Raw genomic sequence first — 15,050 nt, 5'->3', positions numbered from 1 at the left:
TTTAAAATAAAAGATATAAATCAGTGCTTATTAAGTGAGGCTTAATAGACAAAAATAATGTTTAAAACATAGAGGCAAAGGGTGAAAATAACAAATACGTAAATTGGTAATGAAAGGATTAAGAATCATTGTTCAGAATTTCTATGAGTCTTGAAGAATTTTCTAATGATTCAAAAATACCAATCGTATTATACACTAAGATCCAGTTACCTGCTGCACATAATTTAAGATCTCCTCTGAATGCCTGAGTAGTCATCAAAGATTACAGAATTTTAGAACAAGAGAAGATTTTAGAGATTAGTTTTATTTGGTTGATTGACTCTGGGTTGAAATAGTTATTAGTTTAGAAATTTAATTCCTCCATTTCCTATATCTCTGAAAATGGGTATTACAGTAGAAAACATCTCAGTAAAAGTTAGAGAAGATGATATTGGTCTGTGGCATAGTGGAATATTTTTCTACGCTGTGTGTTCCCTTTAGATGGTGATAAAACTATTTGGGGGTCATTTAGCATCCATCTGTTACATTTTTAAAGAGCATTTTGGTTTAAAACAGATTTTGAAAATTATCCTTTGAACTCATGCACAGACTTTCTAAAATGCCTGTGTTGCCCACCAAAAGATGCCTGGTACACTTCAATTTAAAATTTCCAAAAGAAAATGAGAGAGGAGCTTTCACAAAGTAATCAATTTTTCCAAAGGGAACAGTGCTAGTGGTTTAATGAGAAAAATCAAGTTAAATTTATTATATAGTTAATTAGAGTTTTAGATTTTCCACAGTACTTTTAAAATAAAGGCTATTAATTTTGTTTATTGAACTATAAATTAAAACACAATTATAAATGTATTTTTAATCATTAATAGTATGGATATTTCATTGCCCAAATAAAAGGCAGCTAACTTCTAAAGTTGGTATTGTGGAAGAGAAAAGTTGCACAGGAAATAAAGAAGATCCAAGAGTACTTTATTAAAAATGTAAATATCCTCTCTAATGAAAATGCACACGTAAGGGTGCACATGCAAATGTCCTGACAGCTGTGCTGTTGTTTCAGCTTCTACAGATGACAGTGCAGCCGAGAAGAAAGGGGGAACCCTTCATGCTGGCCTCATTGTTGGAATTCTCATCCTGGTCCTCATTATAGCAGCAGCCATTCTTGTGACAGTCTATATGTACCACCATCCAACATCAGCAGCCAGCATCTTCTTTATTGAGGTAAGTGTCAAGTCTAACACATAAAAACCATGCTCGTTGATGAACCATATCCTTTTGCTAACACCACCTGTATTTAATATTTAGCACATGATTTCTCTATTTTGCATTTGCAAGCTGGCTGATTTGACACATGCACAAACACACGCACATATTGACACATTGCTTTCATATGATGAATTGGGTTACCTTATCTCAAGAGCTTCTAAAGAAATGAGCTATGTTTCCTTTTGTATGTCTAAAGGAAAATAGAAACCATACTTTTTTGTCGTATTATACCAAGCATGTTAACCAGCTGTTCTCCTGATCTTAGAAGGAAATGCAGCATATGCTGGAGGCTGAAGGACTTAGCTTAAGTCAATTAATCAATAAATACTAATTGGATATTGACTGGATGCATGATACAATATGGTGGGCTTGCTCTCAAAATGCTCACAAACTATTTAGGAAAAATATAACTTTCACTACTAAATGGAAATACATAAAATAAAGTATAGTACATGATAAAGTAGTGGTATGTGCCATCAGTATTGTGTGTAACATGGCTATATCTATACATTTAGATGAAATGCACACACACTCATAACACAGAGAGAGTACAGTGCTGCACCGGCGTTGTGTTTCCACGTTCAGAATATAGACTTAAGTGCCAAGGCCCAGGAGCAATCAGATGGAGGACTAGCGGCTGTGTATAAGGGGCCAGAGCCAAGCCCTGGTGCCCAGCAAGCCTGAAACTGGGAAGCTGTGGGCCACAGGATAAAGTCCTGTAACAAGTCACCTTCTATTCCCCAGGCGATTGGGCTTCCTGGGCCTCCTGAGTGTGCAGCTTTCACTCCAACATCCTAATGGGGCCACCGCTCTGCCAACACCAAAATAACACTAGAGCAATAAAGGAAGTCTTCCCCCTCAAAGTTTCAAACATGTAAAGTTTAAATCTTTTCCAATTCACTGGGTGATGTATTGAAAGGTTGCTTAGAATTTTGTTCACTTGCTGAGTGAGAATGATAACACTATTTGAACTACAAAGTTAAAATCAACTTTGTCCCTTGTAATAGGGAAAGACGAATGCAAATCAATTAAATAATTGCTCGAAAGGCTACCTGTCTTTCTACAGTCTGTAGAAAATAGCACAGTCTCCTTGGGTCAGTATTTAAGGCCTTGGCCATCTGGATATTGGCTATCGTTTCAAGCTTTATCTCATTGCTTCCCAACCTGGAGCTGGCACTACCATCAATTTTAACTCTTTGCTCTCCTCCATACACACCCCAAATTCTCCATGCCACCAAGACATTGCTCACTCTGTTTCCTCCACCAAGAAAGCCCTCCACTTCCACCTCAATGCTTAAATTCGGGATCCAAACAGCCGTCAAGGCCAGGTACCCCATAAGCTTCCCTGGGCCATCTCGCTGTTTGGACAGCTGGTCATAATCTCTTTCTCCTCTGAAATTCTATCCATAGTAATACATCCATACCTTTCTCTGGCATTTTCTTTTCTGTTTTGCATTAGAGTTAACTATGTACGTGATTTATACCACCTGCAGACATATAAGTTCCTTAAGATTTGAATTAAATAACTTAAGCTTCTTTCAAATATGAGAGATTTTATCAGTGTTTTCTTTAAAAAACTAATAAGTGTCCTAGGATATTTCAGACTTCCACTAAAATTTCACATATGACGTATTTCAGAAATGATGTCCTCATTTAAAATCATAACTGAGAAATTGTCAGGCACTGCCTTTGGTTGGAAAGCTGTTATTAAGTTTTGTTAATGTGCTTGATTTTCATGGAAGAAAGAAAATTTTCCTGAGGTCATGGATGCATTTCTCCAAGAGCTAACAAATGACAAGCTGTAAAGCTTCAGCGAAAACCAGACAGCAGGCCACTGCTGAAACCCCTCACATATTTAAGCCTTTTAATACACTGTATGGTTTATTTTCTGACATTGTGAAAAAGAAGATCCTGTGAAATATCTGATGATGATGGTATTAGTAGTAGATTACACAGGCAAAGGACCTAGTTCACACCAATTCTCGGCAGCCCCTGTAGGAATACAAAGTGAGACTAGAGTAATGGAAGTATTTTTTTTGACGTTTGCCTTTTTGATTCAGTCTCATTGTTTTATTTATTTATTTACTTATTTTAAAAGATTGGCCCTGAGCTAACATCTGTTGCCAGCCTTTCTTTTTTTTCCTTCTTCTCCCCAAAGCCCCCCAGTACAGAGTTGTATATTCTAGTTGTAAGTCCTTCTAGTTGTGGCATGTGGGACGCGGCCTCAGCATGGCCTGATGAGCGGTGCCATGTCCGTGCCCAGGATCTGAAGTGGCGAAACCCTGGGCTGCTGAAGTAGAGTGCACGTACCTAACCACTCAGCCACGGGGCTGGCCCCTGGTCTCATTGTTTTGTAATCAGAGTCTATATGTCCGTGTGTGTGTTGTGTGTATGGGGGGATGTGGAGGCAGGTGTTTGTATGTGTATACGCACACATGTCTTTATAGAATGTTTAAAGCTAGAAGGAATCTCAGAGATAATTTAGTTTTATACCCTCATAACACAAAGGAAAAGATTGAGGCTCAGAGTGGTGGAATCATTTCTCCAAGGTGAAAGGCCAAAATTTCAGGAAGGACTCTCTCATCTTTCCACACTCGGGTGAAGCAGAATCATTCGGCAGGTTCCTCAACTTTCCTCCTCTTCGCCTTTTTCCTTGCTGTGGAATCAATTGCCAATTTCTGCTTCAATCACTACCTCTCTGACACCCTGCTCTCCTCAGGCAGCTCACAGGGGCTGCTTGCCAGATGACTTTTGAAGATGATAATCATAACTTTACTATTATTAAAGCTGCCCCATGTTGGCAAAATCAAAACATAGATCCGTGATGACTGCAGTTGAAGACTGAAGTTGAAGGTTGTAAATTACTAATTAAGTCAGTGTTATTGGTGCATAAAAAGATTGAGTTTACCCACATCATGTAAATTGCTTTTTATATTCCATATTACTTTTTAATGAAAAATTAAAAAATTAAATCGATGTGCTTTTTTCCATGATGAAAGCACTACTTGTTCAATAGAGAACATTTGCAGAAATGTAAAGGAAGAAAAAGCAAAGTCATTTACAGTCCCAACATGCAGACACAATCAGTATTACTATTTTAATTTATTTTCTTCTGGAATTTTCATATGCATAATATTATGTTTGCCCATTTAGTATAGTAGTGACTTCACTGAAATGCAAATTAATTTTTTTAATCAAATAACATTTTTCTGTTTTATTATGAACTCTTTGTAAACATTATTTTGATTTGAACATTCATTCAATAGCTTTATATCGATCGCCTCTTCCGCTGTCAAGTGGTGTTCAGAATTCACTGAGGGTCTAACACTGCCTAGAAGTGAAAAAATAACCTTATTTCACCCAGTTTGACTGTGTGTTAGTTTCCTATTGCTGCTGTAACAAACTTCTACAAACCTAGTAGCTTAAAACAACACACACGTTATCTTACAGCTTTGGAGGTCAGAAGTCCAAAATTAGTCTCACTGGGCTAAAGTTAAGGTGTCAGCAGAGCTGCTTCCTTCTGGAGGCTTCAGGGGAGAATGGTTTGCCATTTTTAGCTGCTAGAGGCCTCATGCATTTCTTGGCTCGCTGTCCCTTCTCATCATCCCAACTTCTGCTCCGTCATCGCATCTTCTACCACTAACTCTGACCCCCCTGCCTCCTTCTTGTAAGGCCTCTTGTGGTTACTTTGAGCCCACATGGATAATACAGAATAATCTCCCCATCTCAAGGTCCTTAATTTAACCACATCTACAAAGTCTGTTTTGCCATGTAAGGTGACATCGACAGGTTTTGGTGATTAGGACATAGACATCTTGGGGAGGCCATTATTCTGTCTGCCACAGACTGCGTCAAATGTAAGATGCATCACACAGTACCCATTACACTGTAACATGCCCTTGACCATAAAACACATCCCAATTTCTGTGATATTAAAATGTGACCCAGTGAGTATCTTGTGTATTTCACAATGAAATCCAGACTGCATTAAACACATGTAGGAATTTGTTCTTGTGCTCTACACTGTGTACACTGTGATGAAATTTAATGACTTTGTCCTTGAGTGGATAGATCAGAGTTCATGCAGGCAATCGCATATTGTGGAGCATTGGGGCTCTTCCCATTTTTTTGCTCTTACAGTTAATCCCACTATGGACATAATAATGATTACAGCAAACATTTATTAAATTCACTAGTGGAAATGATTTATACTTATTGCCTCATTTAGTCCTCATGAAGACCCCGTGAGGTACTAAGATTATCTCTATCTCATAGATGAGGAAGCTGAGGCACAGAATTTAATTAACTCTCTCAACAACGTGCATTTAGTCAGTGGAGAAGTCAGGATTTGAGCCCAGAATCTCCAGAGACCATACCCTTAACCACTAGGCCATGCTGCCGCTCTGTGTGTGAAGGGTTTTCTTCTTTCACTGTATATAGAAATATAAGAAGATGTATATCTAAGGATGTACATGGTGTCTTTAAAACAGATTCCCGACAGTAGAACCAAAGGAAAGAAACAGTTTAAAGACTCTTAAGAAATATTGGCAAAATCATTGCCCAGAGATGTACACCAATTGATGTAGCTATTGTTGCTGTTGGCGTTTTTAGTGAAGATAATGAGAGTGGTTATTATCTGTGTGTTTTGTTCTTACAGAAAATATACACCAGTTATTATACATTTTGTGGACACAAACTCTTCCTCGTACAAAGTATTTACATAGGTGTTAGCTTTCAAACTTCTTGTTTGTGGGAAGAAAATAAGATAAAATGGGAATTAAAATCTAGAAATACATCCTTATACGGAGTAAGGCAATAAAGGCAATAAAATTACTAAAATCAAGAGAAAAGTAGATGAGAGTCAGGAGGCTTTGGTGATAAAGCAAATCACCCCATATACGTGTAATTAAACAATAATTGAATGGACTGTTTACACCCCGTGTCTTCATATACAGCATCAGGTACAAGAGTTCCATTCTCCTAAGACATTCAGCCTTTACTCACTCGGGCAGAGTAATCTACTTTCATGAACTTAACTTCTGTATTTCTCCATCATCCTCTTCAGATTTCCCACTGAGCATTTTCTTTGACTTTTTGCTAGATGGCTTTCATTTTGTGTTTACCGGTCTGGCTTTTCTCAGTAATTTTCAAAACGATACCTGATTTTGACCAACATCCATCATATTATGCAAGAATGACTAATGTGCTTTAAAATCTTTTTAAAAATTACCTTCATTATCTTGAAACAAAATAGCAGAGAACAAGTATTCAAATAAGCACGTTCCTTCATTTTTAATATATTTTGATAAAACTACTCTCTCTTTGGAAGAATGACCTACGCCTTTAAGTTCTACATTAAATTTAGTGTTTGCTGAATGTTTCTAGGCATAGATTCTGTGATTCTTAATAAATTTCATTGTTGCATGAACATGGGCTACAGAGATAAATGTTTGCACCATTGAATACTATCACATATCACTATTTAAGATTTTTAAGTAAGATATATAAAATGTAATCTAATTGACGATCGAGAAATAATATTATGAAGTGGTAGTCATATAAAAAAAGGTCCTATAAAAGGATTCTATGTGGACTATAATAGGATAATTTAGACTAGCAATCTTAATCAAAAAAATTCATGTTGAACACTGCCCATGATTTTTCTTAGGATTTTAAATACTGGCTGGTATTTAGACATTTATGTGCAGATTTGACTGTTCTATATTAATAAAAATGAAGAGAAGTGGATATGACCCTAATGATAAAGATGATCAATATCTTGGAAAATAGATTCTATGAGTAAAATATTAGAGGGTTTTTTTAAATAATAGGAATGTAAAAACTAAGAATAGCTCATCCTGCTGCTCGTGCTGTAAAGTGTTACTGAAAACATCCTCAGAGAGAAAGAAATTGGTACAGAGGAGCCATTTAAAGATGGTGGGGAATAAGGCAACAATTTAAGGCACAATACCCCTCGCATTTCAAGAGGGTGCTGAGATAGTGCAATGGCAATGGAGTTTGCCTTTAAATAGGTTATAATTCTTTCTCTGAGGATTGGAGAAAAGACAGGCAGAAAGCATGCTGTCAATGAGGTAGCCACTAGCCATACACGGCTATTGAGTACTTGCAATATGGCTAATCTGGAATGTGGTGCATGTCAAATCCACACCAGTTTTTGAAGTTTGAGTAAAAAAAAGAATGTGTAATAGATCATTAGTAATGTTTATATTAATTATATATTGAAATGGAAATATCTTGAGTATGTTGGTTTAAATAAGATATATTACTAAAATTAATTTTTTTACTGTGGCTACGACACTTAAAATTGTGACTATGGCTCACACTGTACTTCTATTGGACAATGCTGGTTTTAGAGAAAATCTTGCAGAGAAGAGGGGATTAGAAAGAAAGTCTGATTCTCTCCACGTTTTTTGAAAGTAGGCAATCGAGGGATTTTCAGCACAGGGGACAGGAGAGGGCAATTAGAAGCTTGAGGAGGAGCCATCTCCCTGGGATGGCTGACAAAGCTGTCTGATATGTTGACCATTCATTCAGTCATTTATTCAAATTTGTTCAGCTCCAATTATGTGTCAGGTACCCAAGATACAGACGTAAGCAAAATGGACAAGAGACGATCCTTGCCTTCATGCAGCTTACATTCTAGGGGTGGAGACAGATGATAAACATGTTTTAAGCAAGGTATAGATTTCAAGTTGAATGTTTAGTTTTACAAAAGAGGCAGTCTTCCCAAAATGCTTGGAGAAATTGTTACCTTTTTTGAGCAATAAGATATTATTAGTCAAATAACCAAGGATATAAGAGTTTCTCATGATCTTTGTGCCTGAACCTGTAGTTTGGTAATAAGTTGGATGATGATTATGATCGTGATTATCATCAGCATTTTATAATTTAAGACTTTATAGAGTTCTAGGTATATATGTGTAAAAACAATTAAAATAAATAAATAAGACTGCTTTCCAAAACAGTTAACTTTCTTGAAGGACAAAACAGTCTCACCATTCTTAAATTGTGCATACGGATTTGACTTAAAAGTTACACAATGGTTTTCACAATAAAATTTGGATGTAAATGTCTCAATACCAGTCATTGTTCATATCATGCTTTAAAATTCTTATTATTTCCAGGGAACCAAAATATGTGCCTATAGTGGCAGTGTGCAGTATTTTTTATCATCAAAATCATAGAATTTCAAAACGAAACCTCAGCATGCGTGCAACCAAGGGATTCTGTAACTTTTCCAGAACAAAGTTTATGAATTCCAAAAGTATCTACTTCAAATACATTTCCTTGGCTTTTTGTGGGTTTTTTTTTTTTTCGGTGAGGAAGATTGACCCTGAGCTAACATCTGTGCCAACCCTCCTCTGTTTTTTGTAAGAGTGATGCCACTACAGCATGGCTTGATAAGTAGCGCATAGGTCTGCACCCAGGATCCGAACCTGTGAACCCCGGGCCATGGAAGCTGAGCACATGAACTCAACCACTGCGTCACTGGCCAGCCCAAGGGGGTTTTATGTTTTATCTTAAAAACTTGCATGAATTTTGCATGCACCACATAATGACATTTTGGTCAATGACAGACCGCATATATGCCAGTGGTCCCATAAGATTAGTACCATAAAGCCTAGGTGTATAGTAAGCTATATCATCTAGGTTTGTGTAAGTACACTTTATGATGATCGCAGAATGACAAAATCACCTAACAACACATTTCTCAGATCAATCATCAAGCAATGCATGACCGTACTCTATAACATAGAAACATTTGCTTGATATAAAAAATGATTCCACCCAAACTTCAACCAACATTCTAGAAGACAATTCTTATTTCTTCTGGTGCTTTATGCATCTCTGGCACCCCAGTTGCATGGCTCTCGATGCTGTAAAATCCAGATAAATCCAAACCACGAGAGCTCTCTTTTCCTGGAACCTAAGTGGGAAGTGTCCTTTCTACACCTTTGTTGGAGTCAGCTCCAAAGTAAAAATAGAAAGCCCACATGGTGAGACAGTTCGCTTGGGTCATGTAACACCGCATTTCAGAGTCGAGATTTGAACTCAAGACGCCTCATCTTGGCCCTGTAGGTTGCGTGCTATGGCAGCAGCATCACAACAGTCTTGAGCGGTTTGCCACTCAAGGGATGCCCCTCCCAAGAAATATTTGTGGATAACAAGGACCCATGGAGAATATGATTAAGGAAAGACAGGGAGCTGTGGTCCTCAACTTTTCCTGGCAATCAATAGTGCCACCAGGAAAGAAGCCAGAGGAAAGGAGCCAGGCAGGGAGTCAAAGCTGTTGCTGGGAGAAAAAGTGTTGACTGAAAGTTTGGCGTCTTGCTTTGCAGCTGCTAGATGAATAGCACTTGTGAGTCGGCAAGACACGATCCGTTGAGTAACCTGTATAGTAAATAGAGAAATCGTTTCATAGACCCATGAAGCTTTTTTTATCTTGAAGTCACATGTTTTTTTTGTAACTGAGTTTTGCTCTTATGGTATTTCTTAGTCTTATTTCAGTCTTCAAGAAAACACAAGGAAAAGATGATTTATAGAAAGAAAATATTTCTTATTTTCATTTTCTTAGAAGAGGCAAAAGATGGCATTCACTTTTGATGGACTGCTGCAAGGAAGGAAAGATTAGGTGAAATCTAACTGAAATGGTTTGACACCCTTATTAGAAAAGCCGTTTTATGAGATGGCAGCTTTCCAGAAACATAGCAAAATACAGGGAAAAATAGGTGAAAATGGTTTGCTTTTAAACAAAGAAAGACACTCTTTGTACTTCTGTGGTTTTCTTTCCTCACTTTCTATTCTAAGATGCTGGATTTTTATTCGTATACATCACTGACAGGTTTTGAGACTTCAGTTCAAGTTCATGGTAATTCCCTTATATATATAATCACCAAAATAAGATTCCTTTTATTGATGTCATCTTTAATTTACTTTTTTGGCTAACGTATTTTCATTTAAATTTCTAAAACTAAAATAGTGTTTCTAATTTAATGAAATATTTTCTTCTCTTCATTGAGAAGAATTATCAAAAATATTGAATAAAATATTTAATACTTGACTGAGTTCTCTGCTCTAATTCCTTCTTAATTACCATTCCTTAACCTTATTTTTAATAGTGTATAGGGCCATGAAATATATTATATATGTATATATACTTGTATATGTATATATAATATATGTATTTTGTATAGAAAATATCCACAGGGAAGCTCATAGTGGATGAAAGAGTCAAATAAATAAATAAAAACCTGCAGAGCTACAATTTACTTGGTCATCTGTAAACCTGAATTATGTCATTTTAAGTACATGATGTATGTTTTAGGCATTCTGATCCTTTTCTCCTGTTACCTCTTTAAAAGAAGATTATTCCACTTACAGTACCAAGTGTTGAGTAATTTCTTCCTTGTGACTCTGGTAACTGCTCTTTGTTAAAATAAATACTTAAGTCTTTTTGTTTCTGGAAAGAAAGAATGGAAACTTTAATTTTAGCAGTAATTATTGCTTCACAATAATAATGAATGTATTCAATTATAAGATTATTTTTCCCATAATTCCACATAGTGTAATTTTTTTCTGGCAGAAATACGAAACAACTGAGCTAAATAAGTTGATTATTTTGACATGGTTTGGTTTATAAATAATACTAGAATGATTTGTGATTGTAAGAAAATTAAAACTTTAAGTTTGAGTTAAGGAGGTTAAAAAATTTAGAGAATAGAAATGTAAAAAAATTGTATTTCAAATGAAACAAGTAATCATGCTCTTTGTAATTCTATTAGAAGCGTTTAGCCAAAGGTATTTCTAATTTGCGAGTAGATTAAGATTATTTTGCTCTATTTTCTTGAAGTGATGCCTCTATAAAAACTTTCTTAATATAAACAAAATAATTTTCAATTCAAAATTAAAACAATTTTTCTTACATCACATAGTAAGGGAATACAGAGTCAGAATTATTAGTTTCTACCTTCTCAACTTTCAGCTAACTACAATATTTATATTTTAATGGAAAAACCATTCATCTGTTCAAAAAAAATTTTTTTTTGAACACTGACTGTGCCAAGTGTTATCCTTGGCAAAGACTTTGAAGGAGAAATGATACTTGTTTTGTTAAAAGGAGAAAACATTTTCTTCTCTAAAAAGAAAATAAATTTGTAACAATTATTCAAAATCTCACTGCAATGTAAAATTCTAGGGTTCTAGTAAGATCTAATCTTTTCTTTTTCTTTTCTTCTCTTTTTTTTGAGGAAGGTTGGCCCTAAGCTAACATCCATTGCCAATCTTCCTCCTTTTGCTTGAGGAAGACTTGCCGAGCTAATATCTATGTCCATCTTCCTCTATTTTGTATGTGGGATGCCACCACAGCGTGGCTTGATGAGTAGTGTGTAGGTCTGTGCCTGGGTTCTGAGCCCGTGAACCCTGGGCCACTGAAACAGAATGCATGAACTTAACCACTATGCCAACAGGCCAGCCCCAGGACTAATGTTTTCTTAATTGTATATCAGATTTTTTTTTGTTTTATATCTGATGTTTATGTCACATATCACTTTTTTTCTTAGTTTTTCACGTTCCCCTTGAAATATTTGTGTTTGTATCTTAAAATATTTGTATTAGTAGCTTGTAATTGGGCTTGAATCTTGAATATGTACAAGTTTAATATGGAGAAAATTTGATGTGTCATGAGGATAGGTAAAGAATATTCAATTTTAGTGAAAAATAATCTCAAAATTTATAGTTTATAGCATGTGGCTGTCAATTTAAAAATATTCGACGTGTTTCATGAGGTGCGGGAAGGCATCTCACCAAAAGTAATAGGGTTCATTCTGCATCTCATCCTTGTAGAGGAACATGCTGAACCTACAATGTGTTCAGAGGAGAGTGAGTAAGAATGTTAAAGAATTCTGACTTATGCCAAGAACAGATGAAAGAAAGGAGACGTTCTAGCAGAGAAAGTATAGAAGGAGGAGCACGATAGCTCCCCACCAGTGTTAATGGACTGTCCTATGAATGAGGTATCTGACTTGTTCTGGATGGATCTGAGGGTTGGACATGAGGCTCTCTGGGAAGAAGCTATGAAGATACGAATATGGGCTCAATGTAAAGACTTTCTAATAATCAGAGGGACTCAGAGATAGTACTCAGAGGCTCGAGTGATGAGCTCTTCATCACCAGGGTTACTTAAGCATGCAAGAAGTCCCCTTACCAAGAACTTCCTAGAGCTCTTTTAAGCATCATCTAAGTGGTTGAGGTAGAGTGAATTTAAGGTTCACTCTGTCCCTGCAAGCTAGGATATCCTGGTGCCCCCCCCCCCAAACTTGTATATGTTTCAGAAAGATACAAAAATAGCAAAGTAAACTAGAAGGCATGTTGTACATACTTACAGTTTTTGAAGACATCTTATGTTTTGAGAAACCAAATGTGAAGAAGTAAAACACATACCCACACAATGAGGAAGACTATAGCTCTCCTATCCAGAGAATATCACTATTTATGAGGTAATAATCTGAGAGGAGGGGTGACCTACCAACTTCTCACCTTTTAAGGAAGTTGGTAGTATTGGGTAATGCATAGATTTCATGTTCATGTCGCTGTAGGGCAAACAAGGCTCCAGTTTGGTTTTAGTAAAAAGTCTGCATAAAAACAAAGGTATTTATCAGGAAAGCAACAACTGATGTAAAGTGCCTTAAACAACTCTTTCCCAATAAGGCATTACTTGAAACATAAGAAAGTAACATAGAGGCAGAGATACAAAGTACTATATTTTGCTTTCTCCCATAGTCCTCTCCTCAAACAATTTCTTAAATTTTACCAAGAGAAGATGACAGTTAAATATGCATGCTTTCTTTAAATAGGTATAAGAGGCAAAATATACTTGGCATTTTCCACTTAGAAACAAACTCTTCCTTGTTTTTCTTTCTATCTCCATCTTTTTCTTTCTTCTAGGACTCAGACTATTCCAAGAGCTTTTGGCTTTTGACGTGTAAGCTCTGGCCATTCCAAATCACTTCTGTTATCTTGTTTCCTTCCCTCTCGCATTCTTCAGTGGCCTTAGAGAATTTTTAAATATTTACACTTTAAATTTTTTTCTGAAATTTAAGTTGGCATTTTCCGTGTTCCTATTTTATTCTAATCAGTGATCAGTAATGTCTTTATGTTATAATTGCTGCTGATGAACAAAGTGCCTTTTTGCTTCTTGCTGGTCCTCATGACTATAGCAGACTTCATTCGCGTCGAAACTCCCACGTGCCAATAAAGGATGCAGCTTAGTCACATTCCAGACAGGCACAGACTTGTTTCCCTGACAGAGAGTGTAGATCCCCCACCTTGATCAGGAGGAGCTAAAAGGAGAGTTGCAACTACTTAGTCAGTTTTCCTCCACGAATCTCCAGGTAAGGAAATACAGCATTATCTCTTACTGACCACCAAGTAATAAAGAGACAGGTGACTATCTGCCTTGCTTTACTGTCTTATAAGCCTAACACATATAATGTATATTGTATGTATTATACATATATTCATTCATCTCAGCACATAGTCTAACAACTGCTTATATTGTTCTCTTTTTCAATGAAAAGTAGGTACAATAGTCGAGTATATTTTCATTACTATGAATGTTTTCAGTAATGTTTTCATTCAAATCAATTTGGTGAAAAATTTTATAGTAGTGAATGATGTGATTTAACAGTAAATGCACAAAGAATCCTTCAGATATCAAAAGCTAGTAAGTAATGGAAGATCCTAGGGAGTTGGTAGTGGTGGTAGCAGCATAAGTTTTTTTTATTCCGAAATCACCAGGTGAAAACAGAGAAAACAACTGGATATCAAAGCCAGAAACCTAAGGACAGCATTTACAACATTTATAACATTTATAACAAAACTAGTTGACAGCTTCTGTCCAAATATAATTATGAACCCTCAAATACAGCAGATGATAACAAACCACCAATATCCACAAGACCTGAATGTTGTCAGCATCTGTGTGAGAGAAGGCAAAAGGCAGCAGCAAGGTGTCCAGCAGGCCTGAAAACGGAAGAACCACAAAATAGCCAATGAGCATTAGCTAGAAAATACAGCAGGCTAACGTGAGAATGGTAGCAGAAAGAAGGAAGGGCAGGTACCAACATCAATTGCAGGTGAGTGCGTGGGACTTGTGTAAGAATTTCTGAAGAGTCTGGAGCGGTATAGCCCAAGGAATTCTCAAAACTGACCTACCAGAGCCATTGTCCATGATAGTGTACACGCTAGGAGAAAACCCTGGAAGTGGAATGAAATTGAGTAGGATAGGGACAACAGAGATGAAAAAAATAAAAAGGTTCATATAAAAGTTGGGGACGCCAGCCCAGTGTCATAGTGGTTAGGTTCACCTGCTCAGCTTCAACAGCCCACTGTTCGCTGGTTTGGATCTCGGGCACTGACCTACACACCACTCATCAAGCCATGATATGGTGGCATCCCATGTACAAGATAGAGGTAGATTGGCACAGATGTTAGCTCAGGGACAGCCTTCCTCAAGCAAAAAGAGGAAGATTGGCAACAGATGTTAGCTCAGGGCTGATCTTTCTCATTAAAAAAAAAAAGTTGGAGAAGGGAACAGAGTCAGGAAATATCAGAAAGCAAAAAATTGCATGTTTTTAATACAAAAAAGAACCACAGAAGAGAGAACTCTGAAGCTATAAATGTTAGTTGAAGCAACCCTCCTTCTAAAAATTTAGAGAAACGAAATTCACACAGAAATGAGCAAAAGAAAATTTGGAAGTGAAATCCCAGGCAAT

The 15,050-nt window shown here is 36.6% G+C and overlaps 1 protein-coding gene across 2 annotated transcripts in view; it reads left to right on the top strand.

Moving 5' to 3' along the window:
• The window catches only part of PLXDC2 (plexin domain containing 2), a 412,323-nt gene that overhangs the window by 373,768 nt on the left and 23,505 nt on the right, over window positions 1-15,050 (top strand). For both annotated transcript variants that reach the window (XM_070601478.1, XM_008519041.2), the window contains exon 14: window positions 1,052-1,212. In XM_070601478.1, the coding sequence (XP_070457579.1) occupies window positions 1,052-1,212 (161 nt within the window). The remainder of the gene's footprint in view (window positions 1-1,051; window positions 1,213-15,050) is intronic.

The sequence above is a fragment of the Equus przewalskii genome, chromosome 30, assembly GCF_037783145.1.
Source record: "Equus przewalskii isolate Varuska chromosome 30, EquPr2, whole genome shotgun sequence".
Lineage (NCBI taxonomy): Eukaryota > Metazoa > Chordata > Mammalia > Perissodactyla > Equidae > Equus > Equus przewalskii.
This window is presented reverse-complemented; position numbering and strand designations above follow the sequence as displayed.